Raw genomic sequence first — 14,366 nt, 5'->3', positions numbered from 1 at the left:
TCTTTCCTGTTGCTGTCACAGTAGCGATCCTTGTGGCTGTTTTGGCCTATGCATAATGCTTTGATGCCGCCTAATAACTTACATTTTACAAAGCATTGTGGTTTCTCTTACAAGTAACCCAGGCACGAAACCAATAGCACTGCAGTTTTAGCTGTTAAAAGGCTGACAGCCGGGATGTAGTCAGAACCAAATCCCCACTTTCCTGGTCTCTAGGTACCTGTTTGGAATGGGTCCTCTTGTTAGCCGCAGCAGCTTAGGGCAGTTGTAAAAGCACAGGCCTTTAGAAATGTCAGACATGTCAGGGTTGGGGTCTGGCTCTGCCATAATTAACTGTGTGACCTTGGGCAAGTTACTGAACCCCTCTGAGCTCCCCATGTTGTCCTGTGTAAAATGGAGCTGACGTGGACAACACCTTTCTCACGGGCTTGTTGTGAGAAAATGCGTGTAATACTTCGTACAGCGTCTGGCACAAGCAGACGGTCCTTAGCACAGGGCGGCTACTGCTGCACTTGTTGACAGCGTCACTCATTCAGACTGTTGCCTGTCTCTGCAGCACCAAGATGGTATTTTTTGTTCAAAACGAGCCTCCTCACCAGATCTTCAAAGGCCATGAGGTGGCAGCGATGCTGAAGAATGAGCTGCAGAAGCAGAAGGAGCATTTCCTGATATTCAGAGCCCTGGAGGTCAACACTGTCAGTGAGTAATTGTGGACGTTGGGAACCGGGCCTCACCTGTCAGCCGCCCCTGCGCTCGGGGTCCGTCCTGTCCTCCAGGAACATGGAGGTCATCTCCACTCCACCACTGTCACCATGAAGAAGTCCCGACTCATTGCACATGTTCCCAACCTGGGGCCCCTGGGCCCGGCGACAGCGTTCAGAGGGGCTGTGCGTTGTGAGTGGGGAAAATGACATCTTTCTTTCATTAACTTCTAACTGAAATTCATATTTCCTTCAATTATGAAGGTAGGTGACAAACTTCGGTATTATTAACAGAACCTCTGACTTTGAGGCAGTAGAAATCACAGTAATTTCGTACCACACATGATGAAATGTCACTTTTACTTATCACTAGTTCAAACTTATCAGTTGTTAGACCCACCTCTAGATCTTGTTACTTAATGTTTTAATAAAGGCACACGTTTATTATTTTTAAAAGTTATAGTCTCAAAAACATGTTCAATGTAATTGCCTTCCTTTGTAATATTCTGTATTTTATTTTGGCAATTAAACTATTCAGAGAAGGGGGGTCTACGGGACATGAAAGATTAAGAACTGCTGATGTAGAGAAACGTCACGTACAACACAGTCTGGAACCATTCCAGTGGCCTTTCTAAGCTCTTGGGGTGGGTCTTCAGGAACCGTCACCACAGGCCACTGAACGGGGTGCCTTCACACCTGCACGGGAGCTGGCAGCTGCTGGTCCCCTCTTCACCCCCAGCTCTGACTCCTGTTGACTGTCCCTTTCCCGCTACTTCCAGCATGCCAGTTGAACTGCTCTGAGCATGGCCACTGTGATTCGTTCACGAAACGCTGCATCTGTGACCCTTTTTGGATGGAGAATTTCATCAAGGTGCAGCTGAGGGATGGAGACAGCAACTGTGGTGAGATTTCTGCTCGGGACGGTGCCAGCTAATTTGGCACGGAGTGTGGCTGTGAGTTGAATGGGTGGGTGTTGGTGTATATGAGGCAGCTGAGCAAGCGAGGAGAACTTTGTGTATTGTGTGTTTGCACAGGAATTTTGCTGCCTTCCTCCACACTTGTTCCAGGTTAGAGGAAGGCTCTGAAGCAGTTGTTAAGAACCAGGCTTAAGTCCCACAGCTGCACACTGCAGCCTGTCGGCCAGCCGCAGTGGCTCCTGTCCTGTGGAGTGCCTGTATGCGACAGCCTAGTGGGAGCCCTCAGCTTTCTGTCCCCCTCCCTCCTTGAAGCTCCTTACAGCCACCCCACTGCCCCAGGGTCTCAGTGGAGGGCCTGAAAAACTGGGCAATTCAAAAGGTTTAAGGTCTCACCTTCCTGGGAGCCCTGGGGTCACTCTTGTCTACAGAGTGAAGCCACCTCTTGCCCAAGGTGGGAGCAGCCCAGACCTCCCTCTAGCCTCTTTCTCCACAGCCCTAACCATTTGTTTTTCTTGACAGAGTGGAGCGTGTTATATGTTATCATTGCTTCTTTTGTCATTGTTGTTGCCTTGGGAATCCTGTCCTGGACTGTGACCTGTTGTTGCAAGAGGTAAGATGGATTCTCCTTGGAAACTGATTCAGGCTTCCAGTCACACAGTGACTCCTCAGAGGGGTATCCGGTCCCTTGCACAGGGACAGTGCTGAGTCCTGGGGTGTACCCGTCCCGTCGCTGGGGTAGTGGCTTGGCCCATGCAAGGCACACGCAGAAGGGTTTTCCTCACCTCAACACTGGTGAGGGCGGACACACACTCATCTGCCAGTGGCTGGCACCAGTGATTTGGAACCTGGGCAACGTAGCCGGGTGGGAATGGGTGGGCCTAGATGTCAAGCTGGGTCACATCTGTAGGGTGTGTGTCCTTTAACACTCCACACCTCAGCTTCACCACCTTAACACACGAGTTCTTCATGTTTTCTGCTTTCTTTTCTAGTTGGGATTCACGTGTGTACATGTTTTCACGTAGGTTAGTCATGATTAGCATTATGCGTTTCATTTGAACCTTCCTATCTAGTCCTGTATAATCATAACATTATATGTTTTTCGTTGTTAATATTCATATTTCCCTTGCCCTTTGCCCAGAATTGGTGAGGATTATTTGAAGAACAGATTACAGTTACCATCTTCCCTGGCTGAGAAGTGGGGAGAGAGCCCCCCACTAAGCAGCCGCCTGAGATGGGGCCCTGCACGCCACCTGGCTGTCACCCTGTGGTGGGCTACCTGAGGTTCACACACAGCCTGTTTCCTGAGCAGGGAGGGGATTGTGTTTTTCAGGCAAAAAGGAAAACCCAAGAGAAAAAGCAAGTATAAGATCCTGGATGCTACAGATCAGGAAAGCCTGGAACTGAAGCCAACCTCCCGAGCAGGTAGTGACCCTGGGAACAGGACTGGGGGCATCTAGATTTGTGCACTCTCCCTGTGAAGAGCCACTGTCACTATCCCCTCCTAAATGTGTCACTAACAGCTTTTTGTGCTAGAAAAGCATTTTGTTCCCTGCCTGTTGAAGGCTGAGGGTCGACGTGGCCCTGCGCTGGCAGAAGCTGCCTGCTGGACGAGCTCTCATGCCAGGGCTTGCTTCTTAGCTGTCCTTTCTTTGCAGAGGGGCTGGGCCACTTGCTTTCCTTTGCCTGCTCATACCCCTCATGGTTCCGGCCTGGAGCTTAGCCTTGTAGCCTTTGAAGCTGCCCCTTGTAGTCAGGCTCAGGGACTGGTCTCTCATGCCTGACCTGTCTATCCTTTCTGGGCAGACAAGGTGAGATCAAAGCCAGTGTCTGCCAGCTGACCTTTCAGCCAGCCTTTCTTTCTCTCCCATCTCTCCTGTGTTTGGCAGATAGATGCATAGGCTCCATCATTGTCTTGCAGCAACAGAGGGTTATGCAGGTGCATCGGGCTCACCTGTCAGGTGCCTCCCACCCAAGAACTGCCAACTGCATGAGATGCCTCCTAGCACCATCACTAGATGGCTTTCAGTGGTGGGGTGAGGAGGGTCAGGATGGTAGAGCCTCCCTTGCTCAGCTGGGCTCAGTCATTGGTGAGGTTTCCATGCATCGTGGATGCCACAGGACAGGCATCATCTGTTAATGGGAACTGGACTCTAGTTATTCCTAAACCCTCCGCAGGTAGTACTACTACTATACAGAGTATTCAGCATCTCTCACACTTAAAGCTTTGTGTTAGGAGAGGTTGTAGAGGGAATATAGAGAGTTCTAAGACACAAGCTCTCTCCTCAGAATTTCAGTCCAGTGAGGGAGAAAAGACTTATCAGAAGAAAAGAAACGCTCGAGGGAGTCTGAACTCTGCACCAGGCAGCTCGGTTAGAGAACGCTGAGGGGTGGTACCTGCAGGTGGTGGGGCTTGTAAACCAGAGAAGTGCAGCCAGAGCATCCATCCCACACCCGAATACCAAAAACGGAGGTCTGGAGGTGAAAACATGCACAGCCCACCCTCCACACAGCAGCCAAGGTTGTTTGTGTGTTACTCTGACAAGGTTTTCCCACCCCTGAAAACCTTTCAGCGACTTACTTGGGTCTGGTAGGCATGGCCTTGGTGAGCTTGGAGCAGTTCGCTTTTCTGAGCTCTTCCTTCTTGCTGATTTCTCTTTTCTGCTGATTCCTACCTTCTCAACCCTCCCTTAACCTGCTAGTTAACGTCGTGCTCATCTTCCTCCCACGTGTTTCAGCATTTCCCAGTATTATATTAGTTATGTACTTGTCTGTCTTACCGGTCAGTGAAATCCTTGAGAGCAGGGGCTGTATCTTATTGATCTGTGAATATGGGTGGAGACCACTGTATACCAGGTCCTATGCCAGACACCACTTAAATTATGGTCAGCCAGCCAGACTCTGCTCTTATGTGGCTTATATCAGATAGACGTTAAATGTACAAATACACAAAAATGTGATAATTAAAAAGGTCTTTATAAAGAATAATCCTCAAGCTGAGACCTGAGGGACGAGTAGGAGTTGGCCATGTGAAGACTTTGGGAAATAGCATTCCAGGCAGAGGAGCAAGTCGGTGAAGGCCCAGATGCTGGAAGGAGCAGAGGACATTTGAGGAAGTAGAGGGTGACACGACATGCTGGACATGGTGAGCAAGGGGCAAGTGGCATGAGGCTGGACAGAGAGCAGGACCTTGTTGTGGGTTCCTTCTAAGAGCAGTGGGGAGCTACAGATAGTTTCTAAGGGGGTGAATGGTGCAATTTTATTTACATTTTAAAGAGACAACTATGGCTGCTGTATGAAGGAATTGGGAGGGTCGAGAGTAGGTGAGAGGACATTCTATAGAATGTCTTTGTGGTAGAGAGATGATGGGATAAAGAGAGGCAGGTAGAGTCCAAATGCACTTTGGGGGAAGATTCATAGTATGTTGGCTGAGGAGTGTGAGAGAAAAGGACAAGTAAAGGCTGGTCCCCATCCTCCTTCTTTGAGTATCTGTGGGCTGGCTGATGTTACTCACTGAGATGAGAAAGACTGGAAAAGAAATGTGGCAGATCGAGTGTTTGGTTTAGGGCAGTTATGAATAGGGTTGAGGAAATGAGGCTGGAAGATGGAAAGGACCAAATTGTGGCAAGATCTGAACATCTGCCTAAGGAGTTAAGCACTATTTTGATGGTGATGAGAAATGACATCTTGAAAGTGCTGGCTTAGGAAAATTAGTCTAATGCCAACATTTAATTGATTGAAAGGAAAAAATTACAGGTGAAGGCCAGCAAGATTTCTGCATTGGTCCAAGGAAGAGGTGATGATGGCTCAGCCAGCATAGTGTCCTTGGGATGGCGGAGCGGGAGAGACAGAGAGTGAGAGCACTGTTGAGAGAATTAGCACATCTGGTGCAGTGACAGTGTGGGGAAGAGGAATTAAACTGTACTGCAAGTGTCAGTGTGGGGATCTTCCACGTGCTGGTGAGCGCCACAGAAGTGGGTCACATGCCTTCTGGGAGAACGTTGAGGGCTGAGAGAAGAGTCCAGGGCTGAGCAGCCCAGGAATGGCAGTGGAGGGAAGAGGGGCATCACCAGGTAGTGGCCAGCAGCGTTTGCTTCTGCACAGGAAAAGGATGAGAACTGACGACACTGGAACAGCTTCTGGTCACCTAAAGAGCTAGAATAGCATGGTCGACGACAGCTGATGTGAAATGCCAGGTATTTAGGAAGTGAGTAGGTGAGGAAATGGAGGCCCTAAGTATTTAAAAGTCCCTGAGTTAGTTGAGCACTGAAAAGTGAAACAGGACGGGGGTGAGAGGGCAGGGGCTTTCTCAGATGGGGTTCCAGCAAGTCCGTGGGCAGATCCAGAAGATAAAGGAGGGACTGGGGCATAGAAGAGAGAAAGAAGAGAGGGGGACAAGTGGAACTAGGAGACCTCTTCTGAGGCAGGGAGGGAAAATCTGGGTGGTGGTACAAAGAAGTGCAGGGTTGAAAAGGCAAAGTGGGAAGGGAGCCTGATGGCAGTATGGCAGGCAGGCTTCTAGTGACAGTGACAGGACAGGCAGGCAAGGGAGCCACAGGGTGGTCATCTGTAACCAAGATGAGACTAGAGGAGGCTCCTCAGGCTCTTCTCTTGTGGGGTGTCTAACTGGGAGCGCAGGGAGAGCCCCTTGGATTTGGTGGAGCACTTGTTCTGGGCTCTGCGGATTAGTGGCTGCGGCCCAGAGCAGGGTCACTAGTGGGATGAGGGGAATGGGATTCGAGAACGTATTGTATAAGAAATTCAGCTTGAAGAGTAAATTTAGTGGGGCATGACGTACGTGGAAGTGTTTGCTGGGAGCCAAGTTAAGCTTGGATGAGGAGTGACTGTGGAAATACATGTAGAGCGGTCCCACCTGAGCGAGCCTCCGGGCAGAATGTGGGGGAACCCGCCTCAGGAGAGGTGGTTTACATTCAGCAGCTGTTGTTTTTGGTTTGGTTTTGCTATTCTGTTGATAAAAAAAAATTTTCTATTGAAGTATATTAGATTGAACCATATGGAATTACTGGTATCTGACCTATAAAAATGACATTTTTTTGTGGTTCAACCTAATACGTACAGAAAATCATTAACACAGCTTACTGTATTTTCACAAGTGAATATGCCCATGGAATCAGCCCCCAAGAAGGGCCCCCTTTGTGCTTCTTTCCAGTCACTGCCTCCCCCCCGCCATTTATTTCTTGTATCTCGGTGTAGTTTATATAAATGGCATCACTGTGTTTGGCTCCTTTCACTCAACATTCCATTTATGACATTCATCCATGTTATTAGGCATAGCAATAGTTCGTTCATTCTCATTGCTGTGTAATTTCCATTGTGTGAATGTTTTTATTTGTCTGGCACAATATTGATGGGCGGCTGCTTTTTCTCCATTTTTGTCTGTGATGAGTGCAGCTGTTAAGTGTTCCTCTTCCATGTCCTTTAGTGAACAGACGTGCGGATTTGTTAGGTGTTGACCTAGCAAAGGAATTGCTGAGTCATACATGTGTCTGTTGAGCTGCCATTGACGTTACCAGTTTCCCAACTTGTGTTGCTTAGTGGGTGAAATCCACCCAGATCTTCAAGCAGAGTGGGAGCCCGTGGCAGGAGGGCCCAGGGTGAGTGCTATGTGCTGTGGAGCCAGGAGCACGTGTCTCCCCTTCAGGCTCCTGTCCACCGCAGCTGTGGCCCGGAAGGGCTGTGGGGAAGGGGAGCATCAGTGGGTCCTAGGAGGAGATAGTCCCTAGAGGGCACAGAGAGGCAGGGCTGAGTGTTTCATCTACAGCGGCAAAGCAGGGGTTTTGAGGGTCTTGAGCCTCCACTGGGCTTGGTTCTTGTTGGCCACTGTCCCCTGCCACCGGAGAAGCCCAGGATACTGACGTTCTCTGGCCCTGCTGCTCTGGCCGCTGAGGCTCAGTGGGGGACGTGACTGTGCAGCCATGTCCCAGAACTGTACCCCTAACATGGTCAAGGCTGGGGAAGCTCCTTGCTTGAGCCCGAGCACACTGGGCAGATGGACCAGCACACGGACATTGTCTGCGTGGGCGTGGTCCCGAGTGACAGATGCAGTCAGAGCCTGGGTGCCCTGAGCATTCCCAGCCTTTAGTCCTGTCTGGCCAGGAAAGGGCAGAATGCTGAGCATCCTTTCAGGCACTCTCAGTGTTTCCTGGGGATCTGTGTGGGATCACAGGAGGGAGAGTGATTGCTGGATGATGAGCGTTCAAACACACCTCACCTGACTGGTCACCTTTTTAAGACAGGAGGTAGGATAGCTCCTGGGGGTGGGCAGTGCCAGGGCCCAGAGCACGGCCAAGCCAGGTTCTCCCTGTTGGCAATTCCCATTTCTAGTCCTGCTGTCTCAGCCTACCTTTGCTTTCTCTGGAATAGTATTTGCACCAGCCAGAGGGCAGCCATCTTGCTATTAGGTGGGATCTGCCCTAAAGCCATCACCAGACCACATGGTATGGCGTGGTCTCTGCACAGCCGTAGGCATAAGTGTAGTGAAGGTGACTTCTGTGGCTTGCAGAATCTTGGACATGTTTTCTGACCTCAGTTGCTCCTTATGGGTCCTTGTTTGTGTGTTCTGATGAGCTGACGGCTTGGGACTGTCTCTGAGAGCCCCTCGTCCAGTCAGGCTCCCCCTGCAGGACAGACCTCCCAAGCCATGTGCCTGCCCTCCCACCCCGGTCCCCCTCAGTGAAGCCAGAGCACGCATCTCCGTAGAGCGAAGTCGTGTCCTTACTCAGTGTCGGGAACTCTGGTGAGCACTTCACATCCATGCTGAGGCGGGACACGGTGAAAGCGGCTCTAGAGCCTGAGTTCTTGTTTGTTGTGCTTTCCTGCCTCTCGTAGAACCCCTGTTCATAAAGGGAGATGAAACATTGTCCATTTAAAAGAGAATGTCATTGGGTGGCACTAACCAAAGCTACTGGAGATAAACAGGCAGCACCATAACTGTTGGGCTCGTTTACTGACTTCGCGGTTCCATCTAGCCAGGACGCCTCCTTCCCATCTGCCCCTCCCAGCGGAGGGGACAACGACTTCCTGTCCCTGTGCTCCTCTTCAGGCTGGGCGGAGGGTACCGGGTGTGGCGCAAGCATGGGGAGTCTGTGCTCCTGACGCTGGGGTTCCTTGTCTTGTCTCCTTTGCAGGCATCAAACAGAAAGGCCCAATGCTGAGCAGCAGCCTGATGCACTCAGAGTCGGAGCTGGACAGCGATGATGCCATCTTCACTTGGCCAGACCGAGAGAAGGGCAAACTCCTGCATGGTCAGAATGGCTCTGTGCCCAACGGGCAGACCCCGCTGAAGGCCAGGAGCTCACGGGAGGAGCTCTTATAGCCAGCCACCTGATCTGTGTCCTCAGGGTAGGGCTGGCAGGGCCCGGGTCCGGAGCATGCCAGGCTGGTTCTCATACCTCCCATTTCAGTGGGCAGCTGTCCTCCCATCCCAGCCTCCGCTGGTCACTCCTGCCAACACCCCCAATGAGAGCTGCTGGTACTTGAACCCAGAGAGACATTCTCGGGAACCCCTGAACAAAGCTGTGAACGAAGAGGTTTCCTCTTTAAACCTGTTTGGTAGCCCCCCACCCCCACCCCAATATCCTCACCTCAGGGCCTCCTCTTTTGCAAACACTCCCCTCCTCGGAGGGTGGACAGAGCCAGCCCCTGGCTTCCTTTCCAGCTCCCTGTCGGCAGTGTTGCTGCTGCCAGGGCACTTGCACAGCGAGGCCTGGCTGTGCCCCCCTCCCCTGGCTACAGAACCAAGCACCACCAGCTTCCTGGCTCTAAGAGCCTGCCGGCATGTTCTTTGTTCTCTTCTTTGGGATGGAGTGTGTCCTCCCTAGGTCTAGAGGAAGTGGCACCCCCTTCTCACCACTGATGCCGGGCTGGTAGTGCAGAAATGGTGTCTGGCCCAAGATTTGGGGAGAACTGGCTGTTTCAGGAATGGAGAGGGTCCCCTCTGGCTGCTGGGCTGTTGTGTCAGAACAGCTAGGCTGGACACAGACTGCCTCCCCCTTCTCCTCCTGACCAGCGCTGGCTACTTCAGGGCTCAGGCCACCACTCCCTGTGCCCAGAAGAGACAGCCACAAACGGACTGGAATGTGATGGCATGAGAGCACATGTGTGCGACTGCCCCACTGCGGTTTCCTCTGCGTCTACGTGTCTTCTGTGTCCCTTGCATGTGTGTGTGTGTGCTGGAGTGTGTGTGTGGGGATCACCTCCTCACAGGGCTCTCGGCTCCTCACAAGGCAACCTCGATCTGGAAAGACTCAGCTCCTTGGAACAGACTTCCTGAATCCCTCCAGCCCTCTCACCGGTTCCTCAGCCACGGGTGTTGAGGTGTGGGAGCTTTGGGGAGTCACTTTTTAAAAAGAAACTTACAGTTTATACTACACTACTGTCTGCTGTGAGATGATTAAACATGCTATTTAATTGTACACGTGCCTGCTGCGTGTGCTTTGTGCTCCATCACTGACCTGTATCACGGGTCCAGCCACCTGTGCACCCCTGTGACGTGATGGCCTCCAATCAGGAAGTCCTGGCTGTGGCCAGTGGGGCTGGCTGCTGCTGGAGGAGTGCGTCACTTTTGGCCTCTGCCGGCCAGCTGTTCCCCTGGGCTTTCAGGGAGGGGAGTTTGCTGTCCTTTCTTACCTTTTGTTAACACAAAAAGGGCCCACCCCAAACCCCAGTGTCCTAATGCCCAAGGTGTGGGCCCTTTCTAGAATGGCCAGAAGAAAGGCCAATAGAGGGCATAGAGGGCATCCTTGCATTTCTGAAACCCCACTAGGTAGTGTGTGCATAGAGGAAACTCACCAGGAAGCAAAACTCAAAACCCCTAGGGCTGGAAGGCTGCAACCTTGGCTTTCCTGCTTGGGGAGAGACTGATCTTGTTCTTCCAGCGTCCCTTTCGCCCATCTGATAAGTGGAAGGAGCTGAAGGTGGTCATACAGTGAGAGCTGCTCTCTGAAAACAGGTATGGAAAGAAGGTGCGTGCAGTCAGGCCATCAGCCCCTGGAAAAGAGAGTGTGAGGAGCATGGATCAGGCCCTTGACTCTTCTGTGGAATTTGTGTTGACTGGCTTAAGGGCCCCTATATATACCAGGAACCCACACCCCAGATATTTTGATATTTTAATATTTAACTGATCTTTCATCAGTGCCTCAGATTTGTATAGCCATACCATGCCCTCGGCAAAGGGGGAAACCAGCCTGAGTAGCTCAGCTCCAAAAGACTTGCAAACCAGTTGGGCTTGGGAAGACAAAGGGACAAAGTTCTCAGACACCCAGTACCACTTAATTACCACAGGCAGAGGCCCTTGAACTTGGCTGTGGCAGAGCTCAATCCTTCACCAAACCAGGGTCCATTTCCAGGACACACAGCTCACATCTCCAGCCTAATGCACAACATGGGCAGAAGAGAGGTGTTCCATCTTCAGCCCTGACCTGCCAAAAATTTCTGTGTGACTCGCTCCCTTCCTCCATCTGCTGACTAGAGCAAAGGCGTGCTCGGGACTCTGAGGCCATGATAGAGACACAAGATGGAGGGAGCCTTGCCGCTGAAACACCATCAGAAGAGAGGTGCCCTACCAGAATGGCTGTTGGATTGTTATGAGAGAGAGAAACGTTCTGTGCTAGCCAACGCAGTTTTTAAAAAACTACCGTTAACATTATGTGCCCAGGCTCTTCTTTGGTGACAGGCATCAGTACGTTACCAGGGTTGACAATGGTGCCTCTCAGCTCAGGCCTCCACAACAGTCACACGGGATGTCTGCTGTCCTAAGCAGCACAGCGAGGCTGACAGCCACTGCAGCCAGAGAGGAGCTTTGAAATTGTGCCTCCCTTGCCCCACCTAGCTCCGCGCAGCTCGGTACAGGTAGTAGAGATGTCCCCCAAAACAGCGAGGGCGGCGGTCATTAGTAAAAAGGAGGTAGCTCTGGAAGCTTGCAAAACTAGTTCACCACCTGCCACATTCCCCCACCACAGTGGGGGTACCCCGTAACACAGGTGAGCTGGTCACAGATGGGACACCAACCATCCCAGTGGGTATGCAGCATTTTCCTTAACAGAAGCAATGCTGCTCTGTGATCCCAGAGACGCAAATAGTGCAGATAAAAGAAAACTTTTACTATAACACCATCTACTAAAAAATGAAAGTATTCTACTTATCAACCTGCTGAATTGTTGAGAGCAAAACAGTACCTAAACAGGAAAAGAGTTCACTACCTCAAATGCATAGACAAACCATCAAAATACCATGAACAACCAATGTAACTTGGAAGCACAGAAAGAAAATTAAGTCTCCAGAAACCAAACTGAAAATCATGAAAGACTGATTTAAATGACATAGAATTTTCAAGATTGCACTTATGAAGACACTCGGTGATACACAAGAAAACTGAGAAAAGCAGTTCAATCAGCTCAGGAATACAATTAATGAACAAAAGGAGTACTTTACCAAAGAGACTGAAACTATAAAAAAGAACCAAACAAATTTGGGAGCTGAAAGGGGCGGCAGGATGGCTCAGCTGGTTAGAATGCGAGCTCTGAACAACAGGGTCGCCGGTTCAATTCGCACATGGGCCAGTGAGCTGTGCCCTCCACAACTAGACTGAAGGACAATGACTTGGAGCTGATGGGCCCTGGAGAAACACACTGTTCCCCAATATTCCCCAATAAAAATTTAAAAAATAAATTCTGGAGCTGAAGAACTCAAGACGAGGAATGCATTAGAGAGTATTGGGAATAGAGCAGACCAGATGGTAGAATTAGCGAGCTCAAAGACAGAAATCTAGAAATAACCCAGGAGGAAGAAGAAAGAGAACTAAGAATTTTAAAAAATGAAAGATTTCTATGAGAACTATCTGACTACATTAGAAAGCAATATAAGGAGAGTAAGTATACCAAAAGGAGAAGAGAGGGAGAAGGGAACAGAGAGCCTACTCAAAGAAATTGATGAAAAGTTCCCAAGCCTAAGGAAGAACTGGACTTTAGAACAGAGGAGGTGAACAAAACACCTAATTACATCAATGCAAAAAAAACCCCCAAGACACATTTTATTCAAATTGTCAAGTCAATGACAAAGAATTCTCAAGGCAGCCAGCCAAGGGAAAACAAGACTAACCTACAAAGGAAAGCCCATTATATTATCAGATTTCACAGTAGAAACAACATAAGATAGGAAAGAGTAGAAGGAAATATTCAAAATATTCAAAGAGAGGACCATCAGCAAAGGATAATATATCCAGCAAAGTTATCCTTTACATATGAAGGAGAAGTAAAGGCTTTCCCAAACAAAACTTGACAATTTACCACAAGACCTGCACTACAAAAATTGTTAAAGGAGCTCTTCTACTGGAAACACAAAGACAAAAGTATACAGAACTTTGAGTAAGATGACTTAAATAAAAGTAGGAAAGTGGAAATTACTTCAGAATAGGATATTAAACACTTATAAAGGTTAAGGGGGGGCGGTAAAAGGGATCCAAGCATTAAAAAATAACTATAATGATCGCACAACATAAAAAGAGATAATTTATGACAATAAAATCATAAAAGGGGAGGAGGAGGAAAATGACTGAATGGGGATAGGTGAATGAAGATAAGAGACAATCAGAAGAAAAAAAATTATTGTATATATGAAATATTTTCACAAACCTAATAGTAATCACAAAACAAAATCCAGAGCTGAGACTCAAATCATAAGAAAAGAGGAAATAGAGCAAAAAATCATAGAAAACTGCTGAACTAAAATAGCAGATAGCATAACAAGGGGAAAGAAAGAACAAAGAAATTGAAGAAGATAAAATGGCTACAGTAAATTCTCATATGCGTATATGATTAATCAAGCTAAATATAAATAGACTGAACTCACCAATCAAAAGGCAGAGTAGCAGGATGGATTAAAAAACAAAACCTAACTATATGGTGCCTGCAGGACACTCACCTCAGCTTCAAAAACAAACGCAGGCTCAAAGTAAAGGGGTAGAAGATGGTACTTCAAGCTAGTGGTATCCAGAGAAAAGCAGGTGTAGCAGGACTTAGATGAAATAGATTCCAAGATAAAAATGGTTAACAAGCGACGATGGCCATTTTATAATGATAAAGACAACACATCAATATATATGCACCCAACCTGAGAGCACCAAAATACATAAAGGAATTACTAACAGACATAAAGGGAGAAACTGATAAAAATACACTCCTAGTAGAGGACCTGAGTACCCCATGACAGCAACAGATACGTCATTCAGGCAGAAAGTCAGTAAGGGAATATCAGCCTTAAATGACACGTGAGACCAAATGTACTTAGTTGACATTTATAGAACTTTCCTTCCCCAAACAACAGAATACACATTCTTTTCAAGTGCACATGGAAAAATCTCATGGGTAGCCCACATGTTGGGGCACAAAACTAGTCCTCAATAAGCACTTTTCTAACAAAAACGTTATGAAACTGGAAACCAACCACAAAAAAAAGCTGGAAAAATCTCAAATATGCGGAGATTAAACAACCATTGGTTCAAAGAAATAAGAGATCAAAAGATATGCAGAGACAAATGAAAATACGACATACCAAAATTTTGGGGATGTAGCAAAAGTGGCACTAAGAGAGGCTTAAAGCATTACAAGCCTACTTCAAGAAATAAGAAAAATATCAAATAAATCTAACATTAACCTTAAAGAACTAGAAAAAGGAAGAACAAAGTCCAAAGTCAGTAGAAGGAAGGAAATAAAAATCAGAACAGAAATAAATGAAA

At 48.5% G+C, this 14,366-nt stretch overlaps 2 protein-coding genes across 5 annotated transcripts in view; one reads left to right on the top strand and one right to left on the bottom strand.

Annotated features, from left to right (window-relative positions):
- The window catches only part of KIAA0319L (KIAA0319 like), an 87,233-nt gene extending 77,186 nt beyond the window's left edge, over positions 1–10,047 (top strand). For all 3 annotated transcript variants that reach the window (XM_019726497.2, XM_019726495.2, XM_019726494.2), the window contains exons 17-21: positions 554–696; positions 1,478–1,600; positions 2,135–2,225; positions 2,946–3,037; positions 8,761–10,047. In XM_019726497.2, coding sequence (XP_019582056.2) covers positions 554–696; positions 1,478–1,600; positions 2,135–2,225; positions 2,946–3,037; positions 8,761–8,948 — 637 coding nt within the window. In that variant the 3' untranslated portion in view covers positions 8,949–10,047. The remainder of the gene's footprint in view (positions 1–553; positions 697–1,477; positions 1,601–2,134; positions 2,226–2,945; positions 3,038–8,760) is intronic.
- Positions 10,048–10,496: 449 nt separating this feature from the next.
- Positions 10,497–14,366, bottom strand: part of ZMYM4 (zinc finger MYM-type containing 4) — a 135,427-nt gene continuing 131,557 nt past the window's right edge. For both annotated transcript variants that reach the window (XR_012497130.1, XR_012497131.1), the window contains one exon: positions 10,497–10,621. The gene's annotated coding sequence lies outside the window, so the exon portion shown is untranslated. The remainder of the gene's footprint in view (positions 10,622–14,366) is intronic.

This window comes from Rhinolophus sinicus, linkage group LG06, assembly GCF_036562045.2.
Source record: "Rhinolophus sinicus isolate RSC01 linkage group LG06, ASM3656204v1, whole genome shotgun sequence".
Taxonomy (NCBI): domain Eukaryota; kingdom Metazoa; phylum Chordata; class Mammalia; order Chiroptera; family Rhinolophidae; genus Rhinolophus; species Rhinolophus sinicus.
Note: the sequence above shows the minus strand (reverse complement) of the source record. Positions and strands in the feature narration are given on the sequence as shown.